The sequence below is a fragment of the Meles meles genome, chromosome 15 (assembly GCF_922984935.1).
Source record: "Meles meles chromosome 15, mMelMel3.1 paternal haplotype, whole genome shotgun sequence".
In the NCBI taxonomy this organism is placed as follows: domain Eukaryota; kingdom Metazoa; phylum Chordata; class Mammalia; order Carnivora; family Mustelidae; genus Meles; species Meles meles.
In genome coordinates, this window is record NC_060080.1 from 22,164,627 (window position 1) to 22,190,269 (window position 25,643).

A 25,643-nucleotide genomic window follows, 5' to 3' on the forward strand; every position below is an offset into this window, starting at 1 on the left:
TTTCTATTTAATAAAATTTAATTCCAGCATGTTAACATACAGCATTATATTAATTTTATGTGTACAATATAGTGCTGCAGTACTTGCATACGTTACTCAGTGCTCATCGAGAAAAGTACTCTTAATCTCCATCACCTATTTCATCCATCCTCCTGCCTATCCTCCCTCTGGTAACCATCTCATTGTTCTCTGTAGTTCGAATCTGTTTTTTGTTTGTCTTCCATTCCCCCCCCCCTTTGTTCATTTGTTTTGTTTCTTAAATTTCACATATGAGTGAAATCATACGGTATTTGTCTTTCTCTGACTTATTTCATTTAGCATTATACCCTCTAGGTCCATCCATGTTGTTGCAAATGGCAAGATCACATTTTTTTTTTTTTTATGGCTGAGTAATAATCCTTAGTGTGTATATACCACAGTTTGTGAATCTTTGACAAAGCAGGAAAAAATATCCAGTGGAAAAAGTCAGTCTCTTCAATAAATGGTGCTGGGAAAATTGGACAGTTATATACAGAAGAATGAAACTCAGTCATTCTCTTACACTGTACACAAAGATAAAGTCAAAATGGCTGAAAGACCTCAGTGTGGCACAGGAATCCATCAAAATCCCAGAGAAGAACATAGGCAGTAACATCTTTGACATTGGCCACAGCAGCTTCTTTCAAGTTTATTCTTTATCTGTTCATCTCTCCATGGGCACTTGGGTTGCTTCCATATTTTGGCTATTGTGAATAGTTCTGTAGTAAAAACAGGGGTGCATATGTCTTTTGGAAGTTGTGTTTTTGTTTTCTTTGGGTACACATGAAGGGTATATTTTCTTGCTCATATTTATTCTCTATAGAAAGAGGTAGAAGTAACTCTTCTGAACTTTATTTCTTATTGTAGATTTTTGTCAGTACTTAGATATCCAATTCAGAGAGTAGAGTTTTTTCACATATTAGAGTATTTCTTGAATATATTCTTTATGTCACACTTTGCTCCATTGGAAATATGAAATAAGTATAAGTATGCTTAATCTCTGGAAACTTGCAAGATATTTAGGAAGATCAAGTATATGTTCTACCTTGTACTGCTCTGTGTTCTGTGGTTCTGTGTATATGTTCCTGCCTCCCTAACTAAATGTCTGGTCCTTGAGAAGAACCACCTTTGTGTTGACACTTGCTTGTATCAGGAGACCATTTCAAAGGGTATGATAATTGAATTCTTCTAGTCAACTCTTAGAGAACAGAATTTTTTCTTCGAACATTAGTGGCTAGAGCAGGGTTCAATTTTTGTTTTCATTGGATGCATAGTGTATGAACTAGGTCATCTGGGCCTGGATAGAGCTGTTAGCAGTGGGAAGTACCCTTACGAGAAATATTTTGGAGGAAGAACTGTGATGACTTGTTTTCTAAGAGTATAAAGAGTATGGATAAGGTTGAAGAGGACACTGAATTCACAGCATGAGAGATTAAGGAATCCCTAGAAATAGGGAATTCAGCTAGGGGAAGAGAGGAGTGGGAATAGGAACAGCCATGAGCATGTTTGTAGACTTGCTGAGTTTGACATTGAAATACATAGTCATTTTTCAAAGTACTGGAACAGACAATCCTAAAATTTGTATGGAATCAGAAAAGACCCTGAATCACCAAGGAAATGTTGAAAAAGAAAAGCAAAGCTGGAGCCATCACATAGCCTGATTTCAAGCTATATATTACAAAGCTGTGATCATCAAGACAGCATAGTACTGGCACAAAAACAGATACATAGATCAATGGAACAGAATAGAGATGCACAGAGATGAGATGGACCAGATATGGACCCTCAGCTCTACACTCAAATAATCTTTGACAAAGCAGGAAAAAATATCCAGTGGAAAAAAGACAGTCTCCTCAATAAATGGTGCTGGGAAAATTGGACAGCTATGTACAGAAGAATGAAACTCAATCATTCTCTTATACTGTACACATAGATAAACTCAAAATGGCTGAAAGACCTCTATGTGGGACAGGAATCCATCAAAATCCTAGAGGAGAACATAGGCAAATAACCTCTTCGACATTGTCCACAGCAACTTCTTTGAAGACGTGTTTTCAAAGGCAAGGGAAACAAAAGCGAAAATGAACTTTTGGGACTTCATTGAGATAAAAAGCTTCTGCACAGCAAAGGAAATAGTCAACAAAACAAAGTGGCAACCCACAGAATGGGAGAAGATATTTGCAAATGACAGTACAGACGAAGGGCTGGTATCCATGATCTATAAAGAAGTTCTCAAACTGAACACCCAAAAAACAAGTCAAAAACAGACACTTCTCCAAAGAAGACATACAAGTGACTAACAGACATGAAAAAATGTTCATCATTAGCCATTAGGGAAATTCAAATCAGAACCACACTGAGAGACCATCTTATACCAGTTAGAATGGCAGAAATTGACAATGGAAGAAACAATAAATGTTGAAGAGGTTGTGGAGAAAGGGGAACCCTCTTACACTGTTGGAGGGAATACAAGTTGCTACAGCCACTTTGGAAAACAGTGTGGAGTTTCCTCAAAAAATTAAAAATGGAGCTACCCTATGACCCAGCAATTGCATTACTGGGTATTTACCCCAAAGATACAGATGTAGTGAAAAGAAGGGCTATATGTATCCTGCTGTTTATAGCAGCAATGTCCACAATAGGCCACTGCCTTCGGCTCGGGTCATGATCTCGGGGTCCTGGGATCGAGTCCCGCGTCGGGCTCTCTGCTCGGCGGGGAGCCTGCTTCCCTCTCACTCTCTCTGCTTGCCTCTCTGCCTGCTTGTGATCTCTCTCTGTCAAATAAATAAATAAAATCTTTAAAAGAAAAAAAAAAAGAAGATGTGGACTATATATACAATGGAATATTACTCAGCCATCAGGAAGGATGAACACCCCACTTTGGCATCAACATGGAAGGTACTGGAGGAGATTATGTTAAGTGAAATAAGTCAAGGAGAGAAAGTCAATTATCAAGTAAGGTTCACTTACTTGTGGAACATAAAGCATAGCATGGGAGGACATTAGTAGAGGGAAGGGAAAAATGAAGGGGGAAAATCAGAGGGGTAGACAAACCATGAGACACTGTGGACTCTGAGAAATAAACTGAGGGTTTTAGAGAGGAGGCAGGTGGGGGGATGGGCTAGCCTGGTGATGGGTATTAAGGAGGACATGTATTTCATGGAGCACTGGGTGTTATATGCAAACAATGAATCATGGAACATTACATCAAAAACTAATGATGTATTATATGGTGACTAACATAACATAATTAAAAAAACCTTAATTGAATTCATGTATTTAAGGAAATAACTTTATCTTGATAAAAAATGACTTCTGAGAAATAAAGATATGTGCCTATAAATAAAAAAAAGAAATACATAGTATGTAGGAAGAAAGGCTCAGATGAGAACTGAAGTCTGAGTGCATCAATTTGGATATCACTATGTAGATATTGTTTGAGCAGAAAAAATGACTGGACTGAGAGAATTGTGTGTGCATGTACACACGCATATATACTCTTATATGCTGGAACCCAGTTTGTGTGTTTGATTGTCGATATACTAGTCTGATGGTTGGTACTAGCAGAATGATGAGTACTGGTTCTTGGGGTGAGCAGCGGGGGGAAAAAAAAGCTATAGAAGGAGACAGGAAAGGAACAGAGGTGAAAGAATGTAACAGAAATTTCCTAAGGACACTTTGTAATTTGTCTTGTGTTTCAAGATAGTATTAGTAATGACTAGTAGAACTCCTGAATCATTACCAAGTGCTTACTGTGTGCCAGACGCTGCGACAGGCATGCTGTCTCTATCTTCACATCAAAACTGTGGTATCAGTACTATTAGATCCCCTTTTACTGATGTCTAAAGCAGTTAAAATTTGCCCAAGATGAATTGCGCTAATAAGTAGTTAGGATAATTGTGGATATAAACCTGACTTTTTTGACCTCAAGCCAGATACTCTTTCCATTATACCAAAGGTTTGTATGTTTAATTTCTTCAAGATAAGGTCTTTATCCTTAGAGAAATAGTTCCCAATAAAAGTTTATTAATTAGCAGGCAGTGATTGGACAGTCATATTTCCTATAAAAAAGTCTGCACGTACTTTGGATGTGGCTGCTGCTTTTCTATGTGGGTATTTATATTTATAGTGTGGTAGGGAGATAAAGTTTTTTTGATTGCATATTGTGGATATTTATTTTATTTAAAAAAATTATTTATTTGAGAGAGAGAGAGTGAGCAGAAGTGAAGGGAGAGAGGGCCAAGAATACCAAACAGATTCTGCCCTGAGCGTAAATCCCTGTGGGCGGGGCTCCATCTCAGGACCCTGAGTCCAGGACCTGAGTCGAAACGAAGAGTTGGACATTTAACCTACTGAGTCACACAGGTGCTCCTGTGCATATTAGTTTAAAAGATGATATCAGTCCTTTCGTTTGAAGAATTAATCATTCAGAGAGTGCCTTTCAAAAAAAATTTTCTTAAAAGATTTTATTTATTTATTTGACAGACAGAGATCACAAGTAGGCATAGAGGCAGGCAGAGAGAGAGGAGGAAGCAGGCTCTCCGAGGAGCAGAGAGTCTGATGCGGGGCTCGATCCCAGGACCCTGGGATCATGACCTGAGCCGAAGGCAGAGGCTTTAACCCACTGAGCTACCCAGGCGCCCCCCAAATTTTGTTTTTTTTTGTTAATGCTAATATAAACTTCTTTCAGAAGTGTTTCTGATGCATGCCCGGAACATTCATAAATTAGCAAGGAAATAATAAGGGCCTGATGGTTTCTTTTCTTTCAGGGGATATCATTTTCAATGCCCAATACCCAGAGCTGCCCCCCGATTTCATCTTTGGAGAAGATGCTGAATTCCTGCCAGACCCCTCGGCCCTGCATGTGAGTACCTCAGGCTCATTTCGAATGATCTTTATTTGCTGAAGAAAAGTAAAATCAGCTTTTGACAATTGCTTGACAGATGAATTTGCCAAACATGTGGGGTTTTTTTCCACCCCTTTTTTCTCTGTCCTCTGAAATCAGTACAGCTCTTTATGTGTTAACATAGTTTAAAGAAAAGATTTTTTTCATTACAGTTTTGCTTTCATACTATTTGGAATTAAAATCTCTAGCACATTGGTTAAAATATTTTTACTTCAGCTTAAAGAGACATGTTGAAGACATTGGTTTAATTTAATACTTCATGCCTGTGATCCCATTTTCTAATGTTGACTAACACTTCATCACAGAGCTTGTTAGGGGAGGGTTTCTTGGCTCTTCAAGAGGCCTTTTTTCTATAGAAGTGAAAGTGGCAAATGTGGATTTGTATCCATATTATCTCAGTATTACTATCAGAAGGGAAAAGACCAGATTAAGTGTGCTTTATTAAGCAAGACCAAAAACTTTGTAGTTAAAGTAACATGTTTCTGGTGTTAAAGTGGGGAAAGGAGTGGTGGTACTTGTGAGAGCACATGTGGTTTACATAAAAAATTGTGCATTTCACATTGCTGGTGGAGAAAAACATGTGCCATTTTGTTTAAAAGGTCTGACCAGACAAAATGTCTCTTTCTTTTCCTTGTCAAGTACAATTTTGCTCAGATGCCTAGACTGTAGTTCAAAACTGTGTTCTCTGTTTTATTTTTTGAACTTGTTTTTTTGGTCTCAAAGTTTTGTAATTAAAAATTGCGGTGATTTACTGTGAAATCTTGCCCCCTCCCTTTTTTAAAAGGGAAGTGTTAAACAGGAAGTATCAACCCAAACCTAAAGAATGACCTTAAATTTTAGAACACAGCTGTAAAAATGCAATTGGCAACAAACCCATCCCTGCAAAATTTTGAATAATTACTCTCAAAATGTTAGTTGATTTTTAAAAATCTGTAGTTTAATCATGGCAGCATCCTGTAGATGCTGTGTGTTTATTCACCCCATATCGAAGCTGAGGGGCTTACCCGGAGAAAATGAGCCAGAAGTATCTCTCCAGACCTCTTCTGTGCCAAAGCTGCTAGTGGAGGGTAGCATTAGCCAAATGCCAAAGGTGTGTGCTAGGCTAAGTGCTCCAGGAATTTAAGAAAGGTTGTCAGAAGGGACTAGAAGTGAGACTTGGACTCATTCTTGAAGAAGTGGGAAGTATGGCAGAGAGAAATTCAGGTAGGGGAAGTGACATAAACAAATGAAATGTGTAATATGTTACAGAAGAAGGTACAGGAAGGTTTGCTGAAGTGTAAGTTAACACAGGGAAGGGCTAGGAAAGGTTAGAGAGGGCAATTGGACTAAGATTGTGAAGAACATCGAATTCTAGGTTAAGAGCCCCAGAAAGGTGGTAACTGGAGATTCATCTCACAGCAGTGTGGTCAGCAGCATGGCTTCAAGTAAGATGAGGACCGGAGTTGAGGACTGTTGCCGAAATCCAGGGGAGGGAGGAGGAAGGGGCTTTGAGCTAGGATGATACAAGAAGGGGAATGCGGTGAAGGAAAGGATAAGAAATGTGTCTACAACTTCTGTTTTTTTTGGATTTGCCTTTAAAATTTGCAAGGCGCATCTTCAGTGGTGGTATTGTGAGAGCATAGAATTTCAAAGCCAAAAAGGACCTTGAGGTTCAGCTTATACCACTTTTCTCTTTCAGTATTGAGAAAATTGGTGTAGAATGATATAGTTGTGCCAGACTTGATAACTCCTCTCTTTTGGTATTCAGTCCCTCAGTGAAGTTTCTGCAGATGTTTGTGAGACTAGCTGAAGAGGAACAGCCCTAAAGAAAGAAAGCATGTATCTAAGAGAAAGATTGCCAGTCTAGGGGAGTACTTTCTCTTCAGCTGCAGTCAGTCAGAGTGCTCAGCCAGGCTACCCAGTGCTTCTCCACCGACCAGTGGTTTGGGCAAGCCTGGGAAAGCGACCGGGGTCCATCCTCCACCAGCCGGTGAGGTCCTCCCAGCCCTAGCAGTGCCCCTGGTGCTCACTGTCGTCTGGATAAAACACTAGGACAGGATACACATCGGCAGATGCTTCTCTAAGCATAGCAGGCCTCGGAAGGACTTTTCACTCATCAGTTAAGAGGCTATGCTTTAGTTCTTCAGTTCAGTTCAGCCTTTTTCCCTTCCTTCCTGAAATGCACAAAGCACAGTCACTGACAACCTGAGTAGTCCACTATGGATCTGAATGAAGGAGGGATTCCATATTTCCTTATCCATGGAGCAGAGAGCAGAATGTGGAGATTTTTTTTCAGATTTCCCCCCTGAAGTATACTAACTGCAGGAGGGAATGAATATATACCCTTAGATTCTGGGAGTGTAGTCCATAGTCCAAAGTAGTTGCTATGGCAAATATGGAATTTCCCAATCCCACCTCCCCGCAGCAACCCCCAGTTTGTTTTGTGAGATTAAGAGTCATTTATGGTTTGTCTCCCTCCCAATCCCATCTTGTTTCATTGGGGGAGGGGGAGCGGGCTATGGACATTGGGGAGGGGAAGCGAACCATAAGAGACTATGGACTCTGAAAAACAACCTGAGGGTTTTGAAGGGTCAGGGGTGGGAGGTTGGGGCAACCTGAGGGTTTTGAAGGGTCAGGGGTGGGAGGTTGGGGGAACAGGTGGTGGGTAATGGAGAGGGCACGTTTTGCATGGAGCACTGGGTGTTGTGCAAAAAGAATGAATACTGTTACGCTGAAAAAATAAATAAAATGGGAAAAAAAATACAAAGCAGCAAAGCACTGTAGGAAAAATACAAATGTCTAATAAATATACAAAAAATTAAAAAAAAATATGGAATTTCCTTGAATCTTCTGGGTTGTATCTTAAAAATGAATAAAAATTATTTTGCATTTGATTCTATAATATACCTGTGCTTTTTAATAAAAAGTATATTAAGTTACAAATATTTGAGGGAAAAAAAGTGTCCCAGTTTGAGAAGTAAAATTTTTGAGACTATATGCGATCTTTTATTTATTCAATTTATTTAAACCAGCTTCTTTCTAAAAGGATTTCAAATAACTTAAGTAAAGGATACACGTAAGGTTAATAAAAATATGTGAGGTGCTCTAATCCAGCCACCTCTTTTTAAATTCAAGCTCTTCATTCACAGAGATGAGTTTCATTAAGAACTTTAAGATCCTCAGTTGAATGGAAAACACTAGGTGGAGATACCAGATCCAGATAAATGCGAGGTAGATACCAGAGACAGGTATTTCATATATACTGGAGAATCATAAAGTCATGGAGTTAGAATTGTAGTTGTCCAGTGCTTCCCCTTCTGACTCTCCATCAGAATAATTTAGGAAGCCTGTTACAAATACAGATTCTTGGAGCACCTTGGTGGCTCACTCGGTTAAGCATCTGCCATCAGCTCAGGTCATGATCTCCAAGTCCTGAGATCGAGGCCCGCATCAGGCACTCTGCTCAACAGGGAGTCTGCTTCTCCCTCTCTCCCCTCTCTCTCTGCTCTCTCTGTCTCAAATAAATAAATAAAATCTTAAAAAAAAATCAGTTTCTTGGATCCCACTGGAATCTGAATTAGACCCGTTAGGGAGCTGAAGAGTCATTAAATTCTCTAAGCCATTTCTGTGTATTGTCTGTGAACTACTTTTGAGAATCACTAATTGAACCCATCTTTTATAGTAACATCTCTGACAGAAGGTCCACTTGGCTTTGCTTGACATTATTTCCAGTGAGGTATCATTTTCCATTTTGGGGACGGCTCCATTTTTTTTTTTTAATTAAAAGCTTTATTGAAGCAAGTTTATATGACATATAATCCACCCATTTTAAAGTATATAATTCAGTGGTTTTTAGTATAGTCACAGAGTTGTGCAACCATCACCACAGTTAAATATAAATGTTTTAAATTGATGTATAATTGACCTTTTAGCATTATGTTACTTTCAAGTGCACAACATAATGATTTGGTATTTGTATATATTGTGAGGAACTCCTAGAGTGTTTTCCAGAATGGCTATCCAGTTTTACATCCCCGCCGGCATATAAGTGTTCCAGTTTCTCCACACCCTTACCAACACTTGTTATTATCTTTTTGATTATAGCCTATGAAGTGGTATCTCTTTGTGGTTTTGGTTTGTACTTCCTTGATGGCTAATGATGATTTGCAACTTTTCATGTGCTTATTGGCCATTTTTATATCTTTTTTGGAGAAATATCTAAAGCCTTTGCTCTTTCTTAAATTGGGTTATTTGTTGTTGAGCTATAAGAGTTCTTTTTTTTCTGAGCTTTTATTGTTGAGCTGTAAGAGTTCTTTGTATATTGTATCTCTGTATATGCCAGAATTTTCTTTCGGTCTGTGGATTGTCTTTTCACTTCTAGGTAGTATTGTTTGATGAAAGTTTAAGTCTAACTTACCTATCTTTTATTTGCTTTTGATTTCATATCTAAGAAATAATTGCTTTGTCCAAGGTTATGAAGTCTTACTATTATCTTTCTTTAAAAACTTCTATAATTTTTGCTCTTACTTTTAGGTATTTGGTCTATTTTCGGTTAATTTTTGTATGCGGTGTGAGGTAGGAGCCCTGCTTTTTTTTTTTTTTTTTAAAGATTTACTTATTTTAGAGAGGGGGGAGAGAGAGAGAGTACATGGAGAGGCAGAGGGAGAGGGAGAAAGAGAGAAGCAGACTCCACGCCGTCCTCAGAGCCTGATGCAGGGCTTGATCCTATGACCCATGAGATCATTACCTGAACTGAAACAAGAGTTGGGCATTTAACTGACTGAGCCACCTAGATACCCCCCACTTCATTGTTTTATAAGTGGAGATCCAGATGTCTAAACATAATTTATTAGAAAGACTCTGTTTTCCTTATTGAGTTGTCTTGGCATTTTTGTTGGAACTCAGTTGACTATAAATGTTAGGGTGTATTTTTGGACTGTCAATTCTATTACTTTGATCTGTCTTTTCACCTTATATCAATACCACACTGTCTTGATTGCTCTTACTTTGTAATAAGTTTTGAGATTGGGAAGTGTGAGTTTTCCAACTTTGTTCTTTTCCAAGATTGCTTTGACCGTTGTGGGTCCCTTGCATTCCCTAGGATCAGCTTGTCAATTTCTGCCAAGAATCCTGCTAGAATTTTGATAGGAATTGCATTCAATCGTAGCTTCAGCTAGAGATTTGCTGTTCACCATTTTCATTCACTTCTGCCTGGAATTCTCTTCCCCCATTTATCTGAATGGCTTGTTCTCTTCTCTTCAAATGTCATTATATCAGAGAGGCCTTTCCTGGTGTCCCTATACAAAATAGTGGTAACGCCCTCTCTGTTACTCACTCTCTTTCTCTATTTTTTTTTTATTTTTTATCATGCTTTGTTTTCTTCATTACACTTACCACTATTTGATAAATTTTTCCTTGCTTATTTGGTATCTCTCTGCCAGGGTGACCAATGGCCCCGGTTTGCCTGAGGCTGATGGGTTTTCTAGAATGTAGTACCTTTAGTGTTGAAATTGGATAGTCCCAGGTAAATTGAGATGGAAGGTTATCCTTGTTTCTTTACTGGAATGGAAGCCTCGTGAGAGAATGAATTTGTTTTCTTCACTCCCAACATCCTTTTAACTAGAAGAGGGCCTGGTGTGTCGAGCTGCATAATACATGTTTGTTAGGTAAGTAGGTTTCCTTTAAGGTTGTGTATTTCTTAGGGGATTTGCTGGTTTCCAAGACTAGAAAATCCATTTTAGATGAAAATTTCAAAATAGAAGAAGAGATTCAGTTTTAGAGAAACTGGGAGATAAATATCAGTTAACAGAATCTCCAAAGCAGTGATTTTTCAGCCTTGGTTTTGCAATGCCCTGTGGTGTATTTGTACCTCAAAAGGCATTGTGAAATTCTTTTCCCCAGAAGTAATAGTGATAATTCACTTTAATTTAAAATAAAATTGCATAAAGGAGGAAGGGTGGTTCATAAGTTTAAATGAGAAGGACATGTTGCAATTATAGCAGAATTGGAAACCACTGATGTCTGACTTCCTAGTTTGAAGAAGGTGAGGGCCATTTGGGGTTTGGGACAAGCATCCTCAGGGTGGGAGTCTAATGCTATCAGTTCCTTCACTGATTCTGTTCTGCTCATATGGAATGTAAGTGGAGAAGGACACATCGTGTTGACACCTTGTCACTTCTCCTGCCCTGCTCTTCACTGTGCTGCCTCCATAAGGACATCTTTTGAATGTGTCCTTGCAAAACAGTGCCCGTCCCCTGTGTACATGAAATACATGTGAAGGATGCACTTTGCTGAGATGGACTGCGCGCTCCGCTGCTAGAAAATGCTGGCTAGGTGTGTGGTGCTCTTGTTCTTAGACACTTCCCTGTGCCGTGGCCGACAGTACAGGTTAAAGCAGAATTCTCTGTCATTTTTATTTATTTATTTTTTTAAAAGATTTTATTTATTTACCTGACAGGTAGAGATCACAAGTAGGCAGAGAGGCAGGCAGAGAGAGAGAGAGAGAGGTAGAAGCAGGCTCCCTACTGAGCAAAGAGCCCGATGCGGGACTCGATCCCAGCACCCAAGGATCATGACCTGAGCTGAAGGCAGAGGCTTAATTAACCCACTGAGCCACCCAGGCGCCCCTCTGTCATTTTTAAAATATTGATTTAATGCCTCCTTTGAGACTTTTAGAAAACTCATCTTCAGCCCTGAGGCTGATCATAATGCTCAGGACAGAGACGCTCACGGCATCGCAGCCTGAGGTGACATGGGCAGGGACAGCAGTAGAGGCACGTGGTGCTGTGGGGCCATGTGTGGGGGGGCGCTTTACCAGCTCCCTGAAGAGTAGGTGTCAGAGACATAGAAGCATAGTATTTGATTGTGTATAAATCACCTGCATTTTTATGTAACTGACAGACAAAATGACATATCTATAGGAGAGTGTGCAGATTACAAGTGTGTTACGTGGGGGAACTTCCAAAATGTAAACACAGCATGTAACCATCTCTTAGATCAGGAACAGAGCATTTCCAGGTTCCAGAAGCCCCACTCAGTGACCCTTCCCATCATGGGGACTTCCTGGCCCAGGGGTAAACACTGTGCTGACTTACATCACCGTGGTTAATTTCGCCTCCTTTTGAGCTTTCTACAGACGGAGTCATACAGCCTGTACTTGGGTGTCTGACTTCTTTTGTGCAACATTTATTTATGACCTTCACCCCTGTGGTTCGTTGTTGTTAGCTCATTCCATTGCGCCAGCAGAGCACGGTTTATTTGTCTGTTCTAGTACTGATTGGCATTTGGATTCTTTTCAGGTGTTTGCTGTTGTGAGCAGTGCTGCCGTGAATGTTTTTGTGTGTGTCTCAGTGAATCTGTGCATTTCTGAGGGGCTTATGCTGGAGGGCGGACTTGCTGGGCCATGTGGTATAGAGGACTAAGGAGACGCATATGCATATATGTGTATAATTTTGAAGATGTGTGATATACACTAGGCTTTAAAGCACAGCTGGAGAAAAACAGAACCTCTTGAAAGTACAAACCAGGTATACTTAAAATGGAACTTGATCAGTTTATCAGTTCGAGTCTAGTTAGGAGGCAGAAACGGTACCAGTAACTTGAATAGGGAAAATTGGCTGTAGAGTTATGAACTGCTTTTTTTTTTTTTTTTTTCAAATTCATTTGACACACAGAGAGAGATAATGAGAGAGAGAGCACAAGCAGGGGGAGCTGCAGGCAGGCAGAGGGAGAAGCAGGCTCCCCACTGAGCAGGGAGCCCGATGTGGGGGCTCGATCCCAGGACCCTAATCATGGCCTGAGTCAAAGGCAGACGCTTAACAACTGAGCCACCCAGAAGGGCCATGAACTACTTAAAAGGAACAGAAGAAAACTCTAAGGAATGCAAGCATAGCAGCTGTAGAGAGCAGCTACTCTGTGGCTGAGAGAAAAAACCCCAAGAGGGAATAAACTCGGAAGGCCCAGGGCTGAGCCTCTGCCCTCCCTGTTGGAGTGGGTGTGGCTGCAGCCCCCTGGGTGTTGGAGACCTGCATTTGGGGGTGCTGCAGGCCAGAACGGGTGTGGCCTGCTGGGTCCTAATGGGCCAGTGGGGCTGGGTACCAGCCAGCAGGCTGGAGGGGGAGCACTGCTGGGTGTCCTGCCTGCCATGCGGGCAGCCGCATGGTAGGAGCAGCTATGCCAAGTCCATCAGAAGCGGGATAGGAAGCTGCTTCATCTGTCAGGCCTTGCACTACCTCCCCCGCCCCCAATCACTTTCTGTGGACAAGCTAGACATTGTACCAGCTGGCATAGGGGAGTGCTTGCAGGGTCCCGTCCCGGGTTCATGAACAGGACAAAGAAAAGTAGATTTGGAAGATGAGCAGCAATCAATAAGTAACTAGCACAACTAGATAAGGGCAGGCTTATCTTCCAGTTTATTGTTTTCAGTGCTGTCTAATCTATTAAATCTGTCTAATGAGTTCTTAATTTTAGGTCCTATGTTGTTTAGTTCCACAGTTCTTTGGTGGATCTATCTTTTCATCTGCAGTTTTTTCCATTTATTGCACATGCTGATACTTAGTTTCAAGTCCTAGTCAGCTAGCTCTAATACCTGGAGTATCCTAGGGTCTGTTTGTTTTGCCTGCTTGTTTTGTTGGTTATCAATCCTGTGGTTCTGTATTTGGCTTTTCTTGTAGTTTTGAGTGAATGTCAGGGATTCCTGTTTAAAAAAAAAAACAAAAAACTGTAAAGGCTTCAGATGATGCAGTTAGAGGGTTCATTGTCTCCTCCCATAGGCAGAGTGTGTTGATGGATCATCTTAATGCAGATGGGGACTTTGCTGGGTTGAAGCTGGCTTGTGCCTTCGGTAAGGGTCATCTACCTATGGTTCACTATGATTTTGGAGACAGAGTTCTTCAGGGTTTTTTCCTGAAGGTCTGGAGTGGCCAGTGTAAGTGCCTTGGCCTATAAAATATTCAAAAGAATTCCACATCATTTATCAAATATTCAAACACCCAAACAATGTGGATCATTGCCCCAATGGATTCGAAATCCTAAATTTTATGTTTTAAGACTGCTGATAGCTCTGCTCTGCTTTTCAGAGGTACTTGCTTAATTTTAGCTTCTTGCCCAAGGACTGCCCCAGAATTCATCAGATTGTATTGAGGATAACTGGCTACATATTTGAGGTCTCTCAAGACTTTGCCAAAAGTTCTAATGATTTTTCTGAGTCCAGCAGCAGCTTTGTGAGTATGCAGAGCCTGGATTCTCAGCCTCCTTCCTGTGCCTGGAATTTGTAAATGTCCCCAGGGTAAAAGCAGAAGTCAGTTGTCTTACATTTTTGAGAACATACAATTTTACCCTTTACTTTCATAGCAAAAACGTAACAAATTTTAGTGGACCATAAAATACTGCTCGCTTTGGGGCACGTGGGTGGCTCAGTTGATTAAACATCTGCCTTTGACTCAGGTCATGTGATGATCCTGGCATCCTGGGATTGAATCCAGCATCAGGCTCCCTGCTCAGCAGGGAGTCTGCTACCTTTTTTTTTTTTAAAGATTTTATTTATTTATTTGACACAGAGACAGAGAGGGAACACAAACAGAGGGAGTTGGAGAGGGAAAAGCAGGTTCCCCACTGAGCAGGGAGCCAGATGTGGGACTGGATCCCAGGACCCCAGGATCCTGAGCTGAGCCCATGGCAGACGCTTAATGACTGAGCCCCCCACGTGCCCCAGGGAGTCTGCTTCTATCTTTGCCTCTCTCTCACTCTCTCTCTCTCTCTCCCGCAAAAATAAATAAATACAATCTTTAAAAAGAACACTACTCGCTTTGCTGGCAAGAATACAGAATTAATAGAATTATTAATTAATAAAAATGTTTGATGTTCATAAAAATATTCAGTAGCATTGTAAAATGTTTGAAAACAGTGTACTTCTTCCTTTTTTATGAAAACGAACCATGAGAGACTATGGACCCCAGGAAACAAACTGAGGGTTTCAGAGGGGAGGGGTAACAGGGTGATGGGCATTAAGGAGGACATGTGCTGTGATGAGCACTGGCTGTGATACTCAACTAATGAATCATTGAACACTACATCAAGAACTAATGATGTACTATACAGTGGCTAACTGAACATCATCATCATAATAATGAAAAGAAAACCTAAATTTTTAAGTTCCAGTAGACTTTTCTATGATAGAGATAAGGGTGAACATTATCTAGAGGTGGGATCGCTAGTTCTCTTGAGTTGAATGCAACTTGGTTTCAAAGGATGCATCAATGTTTGATCCAAGTGAACATGAGAAAGTTATGAGAAATTTTGATGCAAAATTGGTTTATGTGCTGATGAATTAAAAACTCTATTTGTATTTCTACCATTATCTGTTTTTACTTATCAGCCATGGAACCATTTTAGGAGATAGGAAGAATGTCGATGTCATTCTTTGTAAAATGTACTTCCTAAGGGGAGACAGTGGGAGGCCCTGGTTCAAAGACGATGATTTATGAGTTCATCTATTTTTCCAAAGGTGTTGCTATTATAACCAGTTGTAGATTAAGGAGAGGAGTATTAATATACACACGTGTGTATACAGACATATAATTTTGAAGGCATGTGTTATAAACAAGGCTTTAAAAGCACAGTTGTAGAAAAACAACATCTTGAAAGTACAAACAAGGGACATTTAAAACGTTTACTCTCATAAGACAGATGAAAAAAAAGGCAAACCAAGTTATTTTTTGAAATCCAATGGCAAATATAACATTTAGCAGATGTTACCAGTTTTGATTTATTCGATTGAATTTGTAAAAATACTTTTGGGAAAATGAGGTACAGAGTTGCATGGGAAGCATTTCTGCTCAAGAATTTGCTTACCCAGAGGAGTTAATGACCCACTTTTGGATTGTTCATTGTCTCTGGTTCGTTGTCTCTCTTGGTCATCCTCCCTTTATCACCTCCTATCCTCTCCTGCAATCTCCTCAAAGAACTGGGTTTAAAAAGTCCTGGTACTGTATTTTTATTACTAGTCACATAAAATACAGGCAAGTGCTAAGGAAAAAATACTATAGTCGCACACAGTTTAGAGATGAGTATGGTCACCATGTAAATGTATCTACTCCCTGTGTTCTGTGTCTGGGTCGTATGCACATGTCCTCTACAGTGGTCACTGTTTGTTTTTACTTTATGTGTAAAGTCATAAGCATGTCTCCCATGACATTACAGATTGATTGGAAGCAGCTTTTAAGATTGGCTTCTGTACTTTGGACCTGTCTCTGATGGTTAATACTTCCCCAGGCAAATAAAACATGTATCTCAAACCAGTCCTTTTTCTTCAGTTCTAAATTTGTTTCTCATTTAAAAAAAAAAAAAAGGGCTATGAGTGCCGTTTAAGGCTGTTAACTATGTGAAATGATGATGATTTGTGAATTCTTAATAACTGAGTTGGTTATGGTTAATAACTTACTAAAAACAGTCTTAATTCATCATTGTAAGTCTGATGTCTTTGAACAGAGATTCTACCCACATCCGTTTTTAGGAAAATAAGGGTGGCATGAAAGTTTAGTAAAACATCAGACCTGTTTTTGGATAGCATAGCTATAGCGTTGAGTAGGAGGTGAAGAACTCTACCTTTCAAGAGGACCTTGGTTTATTTGGTGAAACAGGACTTAAATGTAAAAAAGAGAAATACTGTAGCAAATGGCAGTGGGGTGTCGTGGCACCTTCTAGTACCCTGGAGCCACTGCTGTTTTGTGTAGTAATGGTGCATTCCCATGTTTGTCTTCTCCTAGAGTGCCTTGAAGCAGAGACCGTGCCTTACTCATCTTAATTTCCCCAGCACTTATTTGTGGTATAGGTACTTAGGAAGCACACACGAACCTTCTTCTTCTTTTTCTTTTCTTTTCTTTTTTTTTAATGGGGGAACATGCTAAGTACCACAATAATGTCAGAAGTTCTAATGAGGTAGTCATTATTGAGTCTGTGGTGATCTGAGGCTTCATGGAGGAGGGAGGGTTTTAGCTGGGTCTTCAAGCAGGGGCAGGATTTAGAAGATGAAAGAGGGGATGGCGCTGTAGATAGGGGACAGAGCTGACAGAAGCATCACAAGCTGAGGATAGGCACATGGGAGGCACTGAGCGAACTGGTTTTGTTGGAGGAGAGTTTACACAGGCAAATATTAGAAAATGCAATTATAGAAGGCGATTGAGGTGAAATTGTTAAGGGGTTTGCAATATAAAACTAAAGATTATTCATTACTAGTTTAGGCTCTGATTTTAAGAAACTGCTGCAGACTTGGGTTTTGTTTTGTTTTGTTTTCTTCTTCTTCCTCTTCTTTTTTTAAAAATATGGTTAAGAAGACATTGAAGCTTTTGTAAGGTGTTCATGATCTGAAGATAATATTTTTTCCCCCTGTGGTATTGAGGATTACAGAAATTTTTGGTACATTTACTTTTTAGCCAAAAGTACATTTTTGGAAAGAGTTAAGGACTTTATGTGTGCACATTAGTTTTTCAGAGGAGTCAAATTTTTACTATATATTTTTTAAAGAAAAATGTTCAGTTACTTGTTGACTGTATTCCTTCAAAATCTGAAGTGTACATTCTCCCCTTGTTTCAAAGCTGGTCTTACAACTAGTTTAGTACTTTGTGTGCTTTTGGTATACAGGGCCTGATGAGTGAATAAGCTGTAATGAACTTTTAGTTTTAGAATTTTTAGGTTTGGATTTACGGAATTATTGCAAAGGTAGTACAGAGTGTTCCTGTATACCCTGCATTCGGTTTCCTCTGTTGTTAACGTCTTACTTTACTGTGATTCGTATGTGGACATTAGTGAATCAGCATTGAAAATTATTAACTAAAGCCCATCCTTCATTCTGATTCCCTTAGTTTTTTTTTTTTTTTCTTCTAATGTTCTTTTTCTGTCCAGGTTCCCATTCAAGATACCATATTAGATTTAACCCTCACGTCTGCTTAGGCTCCTTGTAGGCTGTGGCAGTTTCTCAGACTTTCCTTCATTTTGATGACCTTGATAGTTTGGGAGTGTGCTGGTCAGCTCTGTTGATTACTGGGTGGATTATGCTGGCCAGGGTACTTAGTAACTATGCATATATTTAATTGATAAAACGGTTAATATTAGTACCAGTTTCACAAGGCTCTTGTAGGAGTAAAGAAAATAACATTTGAATGGAAAAATGGAAATAAAACTGGAGGTGCGGAAAGCAAGATGACCACGGGCAACATATAATCATAACTCCAGAGGGCTTAGCGAATACTGACCTTTTTCAAAGAAGTCCTCTAATTTTCTGGTATAATTTGAAGCAGTTTATTCTGATTTTTGCATTTACATTTAAACTCCTATAAATGTGAGGTTTTGTATTTATTGAAAGTCTTTAGGCTTGGGATCATTTTGTGGTATTTGGGTTATCTATGGCGATGGGAACATTAAAAAAGAAAAAGAGCCTTATAAATTTGAATGTGGTTCTAATGTATGCTTTCTCCAACATTTTCAAAAGCTAAAAAAAAAAAAAAAACCCTCTTAGCCATTTAAAAACATTTTTCAGAGAAATTATCTGCATCCGGCTGAGAATTTTAAGCCAAACTGCAGCCCCCACACAAGCTTTGGAGAGCCAAGATATTTAAACCTGCAAAGTGCCAGCTCAACCCTTACGCTGGTCTGATGTAATCATTTAACCACAATGGTTTGTACCCTTGAACTGACAGTGACTCAGTAGACCTTGTATACATTTTAAAAATGTTTTTAAATTGTTGGGATTGTGAAAATACCGTAGAAGCACAATATTATGATAAGTAAAGCATTCAACACATTTAATGCAGTTTCTTGACTGTATTTCAGGAACGTTTGTGAAGAAGCCATATTGAAAAGTAAAAAATCTGGATTATTATTGATTTTTTAAAAGAAAGGCAGATAATTACTTATCAGAGATCATTACTCATTTTAAATCAAAGGGGTCCTTTAGGAGATTTGAAAAAATTAATTGGTAAGAATAGTGATTAGTGTAACAATTGTATATTATTTTTGTGTTTAAAGGTACATTTTAAAAGGATTTATTTATTTTACTGATTTGGAGTTTTTGGAAATTGACATGAACTTTAGCTCGGTTGGCCCCTGGAGGAATTATTTTAAAAATGCAGAGTCTGTCCCAAGGAAGTTTGAGTTTAATTTAAAAACTAATTTATTGGGGCGCCTGGGTGGCTCATTGGGTTAAGGCCTCTGCCTTCGGCTCAGGTCATGATTCCAGGGTCCTGGGATCAAGCCCCACATCAGACTCTCTGCTCTGCGGAGAGCCGGCTTCCTCCTCTCTCTCTGCCTGCCTCTCTGCCTACTTGTGATCTCTGATCTGTCATATAAATAAATAAAATCTTTAAAAAAACAAAAAACAGAACAAAAAAACCTAATGTATTATGTTAAAAGTGTAAGCTAATCATTTGTTTTACTCTCAACCCCTTCCTAAGTACTACTCCTGAGCCCAAATTCACTAAATCCACTCACATTAAATTACAGGTATTTAAAGTCAGGAAAAGATGAAATAACTATTTCAAACATTTGAGTTTCTATGTTTATGTTGATACATGAATAAACAATAGAAATAATTTTGAGATATTAGTTATAGATTTATGTTGTAATGTAGGTTTTCTAACTCAAAGTGAATAAATCATGGCACCTTTATATAAATTTTTTAAAGAGTTTATTTTTTATTTTTCAGAGAGAGAGAGAGCACAAAAAAGGGGGAGCAGCAGGAAGAGGGAGAAGCAGACTCCCCACTGAGCAAGAAGCCCAATGTGGGACTTAATCCTAGGATCCTGGGATCATGACCTGAGCCAAGGGCAGATGCTTAACTGACTGAGCACCCCTGGCGTCTCCAGCCTTAATATTTTCTGAATGAGAAAATCTGACCCTTAATATTTTCTGAATGAGAAAATCTGTAATGGTAATTTTCAAACGTTTAAGACTAAAAATAAACGGTTGAAATACTATGCATTAACCTAATGACTTTAACTTCCCGAAGAGAGCCTAGAAACCATTTCTTACTTTTTGTACTGTTTTAGACCTTTTTATTTATAGTCATTAAGTTGTAATCTGAATTTTTGTGCTAGTTTATAGCATGTCCTGTGAGAATTTTTGTTTTCTAAGAAAATAATGAAGATGTTTATGAAATTTAATGTAAAGGATTGATGAAAATTTTGGAAGTTGAGAAACACTTTTAGCTAGATTAAAAAGTTAAGATTAGTTGAAGATACAGCTTTTTTTTTCAACTTTCAGCATCATTTTTATGACTATAAATTTATAACTATCCATTTTTAGAAATCAAAGCTCGATTCTTAGATACAATTTTTGGTAATCACAGTAAAACAATGTTCTCTATAACTATAGAATTGCCTCATTTAAAAATACTTTGTGTTATGAAGAATTTCAAATATCCACAAAAGCAGATAGTTTTATATAATGAGTCCTCATGGGTCTATCATCTAGCTTTAAGAATTATCAACTCCCAGGTAGTCTTGTTTCATTTGTATCAACATTCACTGACCTTCTACCATATTATTACTATTATTTTATTTATTTATTTATTTTTAAAGATTTATTTATTTATTTATTTGACAGACAGAGATCACAAGTAGGCAGAGAGGCAGGTAGAGAGAGAGAGGAGGAAGCAGGCTCCCCACTGAGCAGAGAGCCCGATGCAGGGCTCGATCCCAGGACCCTGGGATCATGACCTGAGCTGAAGGCAGAGGCTTTAACCCACTGAGCCACCCAGGCGCCCCTATTATTATTATTTTAAAGATTTTATTTATTTGAGAGAGAGCGTGCGTGTCATAAGTGGGGGGAGGAGCAGAGGGAGAGGGAGAAGCAGACTCCCTACTGAGTGTGGAGCTTGAGGGACTGGTGACTTGATGTGAGGCTTGATCCCAGGACCCTGAGATCATGATCTGAATCAAAGTCGGATGCTTAGCTGAGCCACCCAGGTGCCCCTACCATATATTTTGAAGCAAATCCCATACATTATGACATTTCATCTGTAAATACGTTGGTATTTACTCAAAAAGATAAGGGATATTGTATTTATTATTATTATCATTATTTTAACACAGAGTGTTTTATTAGTTTCAGGTGCACAGTGTAGTGATTCAACACTTCGGTGTGACACCCTTGTGCTCCTCACATGTGTCCTCCTTAATCCCTGTTACCTGTTTAACCCACCCCCTCTGGTCCCCATCAGTTTGTGGTTAGACTCTATAATTAAAGAGTCTGTTTCTTGATTTGTCTCTTTCCCCCCTTTGCTTGTTAGTTGTTTTGTAATTTACGTATATGAGTGAAATCATATGGTACTGGTCTTTCTCTGACTGACTTATTTTGCTTAGTATACCACAGTGTGGCCCCATCCATGTCATTGCAAATGGCAAAATTTCACTCCTTTTTTATGGCTGAATAATATTCATATATATATATATAACACACCCACACCCACGTCTTTAGTCATTCATCAATTGGTGGACACTTGGGCTGCTTCCATAATTTGGCTCTTGTAAATAATGTTGTTATAGACAATGGTGCAGCTATCTCTCTGAATTAGTGTTTCTGTATCCTTTGGGTAAATACCTAGCAGTGTGATTGCTGAATCATAGGGTAGTTCTGTTTTTAACCTTTTTTTTTTTTTTTAAGATTTTGTTTATTTATTTGACAGACAGAGATCACCAAGTAGGCAGAGGGGCAGGCAGAGAGAGGGCATGGGATCAGGCTCCCTGTCGAGCAGAGAGCCTGATGCGGGGCTCCATCCCAGGACCCTGAGATCATGACCTGAGCCGAAGGCAGAGGCTTAACCCACTGAGCCACCCAGGCGCCCCTGTTTTTAACTTTTTGAGGAACCTCCGTACTGTTTTCCGCAGTGGCTGCATCAGCTTGCATTCCCACCAACCGTGCACAAGTGTTCCTTCTTCTTCACATCCTTGCCAACACCTGTTGTTTCTTGTGTTGTTGATTTTTAGCCACTCTGACAGATGTGAGGTGATAAGGCATCTTTTAAAAGACGTCACCAAAATATTATTATCTTGCCTAAAAAAATTACTGGTAATTCTCTAGAATTATCCAGTAACCCATCAGTGTTCAATTTTCAAATTTTCTGAACCAAAACCTGTATATTTTGATTAATTTTTATGTCTTTTAAGTTTCTTTTAAGTGGTAAGCTTTCTCCATCTTCCTCTTTTCTCCATCAGCGGTTCACGGTGGAAGAAGCAGGGCCATTTGTTTTATGAAATTACCACAGACTGGATTTTGTTGATCATATGCCTATGGCGTAGTTTAACCTGCTCCTTTGTTCCTCTGAATTTCCTGTAAGTGGTTGGTAGATACATGTCTCCGTTTCATGTACCTTTAACCACCTGGTCATAGTCACAAACAAAAATGACCCCCAGCCCTAAAAAAGAAGAGGTTCTTAATTTTATAACAGCCATCTAGGGACTGTGTGGTTTATTTCATACTTGAGCTTTAGAAACATCTTTAGTTTTTATTTAGATAATTGTGTATAGTGTATGACTAAAGAGTCAGATCTACAGTGACACGGGTTATATAGCCAGATGAGACAAAGGTATTTATAGTAATTCGAAAGGAACTATCAAAAACAACAGAAAGATTTTAAAGGGGCCTTATCCTAGAGTTATTTAAGGACGATACCCTCCTTACCTTTAAAAACCCCTAATGATACCGCTCTTAAAAAAAGGCAGCAGTGTAATATATTCTCACGATAACGACCTTGATTGAACAGGAAAGGTGGATTGTATTTAATGTGCCTTAGATTTTATTAAAGAGGAACAACCACAGCTTGAGAGTCAACAGTTTGGCACTTCAAGGACTGAAGAATTATGTGTCATAGTTGTAAAATGTGCTGTCATGGTTGGTCTGCAATCCCTGTTAATAATGCATGTAATATGTGCACATTAAATATAGGAGCCATATTTTTGAAATTATGGAAATTCTGCTTTATCAAGAATAATTGGGAAGTAAGGGATACTGATTGATCAGATATTATGACTCTAAAAGTTTACTGGATAAGCCATATATGAATCACCAGTTCTTTTAAAATAATTGAATTTTGAGGGGCTCCTGGGTGGCTCAGTTAAGCGTCTGCCTTTGGCTCAGGCCATGATCTCAGGGTCCTGGGTTCGAGCCCCACATCGGGCTCCCTGCTCAGTGGGGAGCTTGCTTCTCCCCTTCCCTCTGCCTTCAGCTTCCCCCTGCTTGTGCTCTCTCTCTGTCAAATAAATAAATAAAATCTTTTTAAAAAGTTTGAATTTTGATAAAATACCCTTTACACTAAAAGTGGAACATGATTTGATCTTTCTTTGATGATTTAGAAGATTTTAGTGAACTGTTTATCCCATTAGAATTATTATCATTCACCTTGATTTTCATTATGTTGGAGCTGCATAGTAAAGCTGGTTAATGCAGATTTCCAAAGTCATGTTAATTACCAGAGAATTATTACTGGATTAAGGAAGTCTGAACGGGCTTTGTGACCGTGCTGTTCACAGAGTGTCAAATAAAGAGGTGTATAGGACCCATTATGTGTGGATATACATGTGTGGCTGCTTACACGGGTGTGTTCACCTCTGTGCACATCTCCGTATTACTGTTAACTTTATGATGTATATTGTTAAACACACACACACACACACACACACACACACACACACACACACGTATATACTAACTTGTGGCATGTGCAGCCATTACCAGTACTAAGGAAGCTGCAAATTGAAGGAATTTGATCACAATTTACCAAGAGGAAATTGGCTCTAAGGCATTATGATTTTGGCTAGAGAAAATAGTGATCCTGGCACCGTATACGCTCTATTTCCTTGTGAGAGCTCCAAGATTAAATGAATTAGCTACATAGAGGCAGATGCTTGGTAGTTTTCTGGAAGCACAATTATAAGGTTTATGAAAAACAGGAAGATCAACATCTCATGCAGGTTTTTTTGAATTGGGAACTGATTTAATGTGCTGTTTTGTATCCCTCAGACCTTGTCTATTGAGCAATGATAATTTGTTTTTACAACTTTTTTTTTTTACATTCTTATTTTAAGTGTGCTAACCTTTGGAAAGAAATGGTATCTTGAAGTGCTTATAAGATAATATTTTTCAGACTGTTCAAACTTTTCATGATTGCTGACTGTAATTAGTTATGTGGCAATATTGTATTTTCAGAACTGCCCTTCAGTCTCCCTTGTCTGCTTTTGTTCAAAACGCAGATCAGCTTAGCTCCCAGGGGCCAGTATCTTTCTTGACCCTGGAAAAATTTTAAATCCTTTAGTACATTTAACTTAGTTTATAATGAATTGGATAGTTGTGATCATTCACTTGACAAGTGTCCACCTGGAATAGCCCAGGTCCTGCCCAGCCCTTGCACAAAGATGAATGGCACTGTCCCTGTTCTCAGACTATTTATGGTCTAATAGAGGGAAGTTAAAATGAAATAACTGTGTCACCCAGATAGTGATTTATTTTACAAACATTAGTGGGCACATTGAATAGGCAAACTTTCTTTTTATTTTTCAGTTTCAGTGCCTGAGAAACTTTAGCCATTTATGCTGTTGCATTTTGCTTACATCAATAAACACCTTATGTATCTACCACAAGTGAAGGAACTGTGGAGGAGACTAAAAATATCTTTAGGAAATGCCCTAAAATCTTAATTCAGGTGTTGCAAACTCAGGTGCCTAAAGGAGCCAGCCAAGTAATAAACATGAGTGAAAAGCATAGGTGTGAAGACAGTTGCAATTGGCGGGGATTGTGACCTACTGAAGTGTGTATGCTTTGTCTAAAGATTTTAAAATAAAAAATTCGTGTGGCTCAAAGAAAGCATGTCTGCACTCTGAGCCTGCCAATTTGCAGCCCTTCTATAATTCCTTAATATTAATGGAAGCATCACAAAAAACATTGGAGGGAAACGATGGTGAGTTAAAAGTTAAATACATCCAATTTAAGAATGCTCACACCACGTAGTAATCTATTTGGTGCTTTGCTTCTGGGGCCTAGGTGACATTCAATTAGGGATGGTGGGATTCTAGGAGGAGCCTGGGTGATATTACTGATCTAGGCAGGTGAGGGGATCAAGTTTAGGAGAATCATTAGTGTCGGAGAAACAGATTAGTAAGAATGATGTTGACTCCCCATTGATGAAACATCCCCCCGCTCCCACCCGCGATATGGAGAGCCCTGAATTCCAGGTGTTAATTATTAGAGGTAGGTCAGAGGTGTGGAGACACATTCTGTTAATACCTGGGAAATATGTGAGGCAACTTTAATGGGAAGCTTTAGAAGATGGAGCCTTTAGCCATCATTTGGACAGTGGATCTTATGTGAAGGCCTAATGAATTTATGTGAAATTATTTGGGTCTTTGATCTCTGTGAGAAAATTCATCAGAAAGATGATCAGATTTTCTGGGCTTCTGCCTTGCATTACAATGCCTGAATGCAACTCCAAAAATCACGAAACAGATTCTCTAGGGCCAAGGAATATGTATCCTTCCAGGTCTGCTGAACCAGTGTGTCTCAGACGGTGGGACTCGAGAGTCTGCCTTTTTAAGATGCTTCCATGGTTCCTCTGATGATAGCCCGGATGGGAACGGAAGCTGTAGGTAGAGAAGTTTTCAGATACTTGCTGGAAGATAGCAGGTTTTCTCGGTCAGTGAAGACTGAGTATTGACAACCCTCCATTAAGGGAATTAAAAAAAATATATCTGGTGTT

General features: G+C 39.1%; 1 protein-coding gene across 1 annotated transcript in view; it reads left to right on the forward strand.

Moving 5' to 3' along the window:
- The window catches only part of BABAM2 (BRISC and BRCA1 A complex member 2), a 409,960-nt gene that overhangs the window by 89,030 nt on the left and 295,287 nt on the right, over window positions 1–25,643 (forward strand). Inside the window, exon 4 of the mRNA XM_045978616.1 lies at window positions 4,788–4,882. Within this exon, the coding sequence (XP_045834572.1) occupies window positions 4,788–4,882 (95 nt within the window). The remainder of the gene's footprint in view (window positions 1–4,787; window positions 4,883–25,643) is intronic.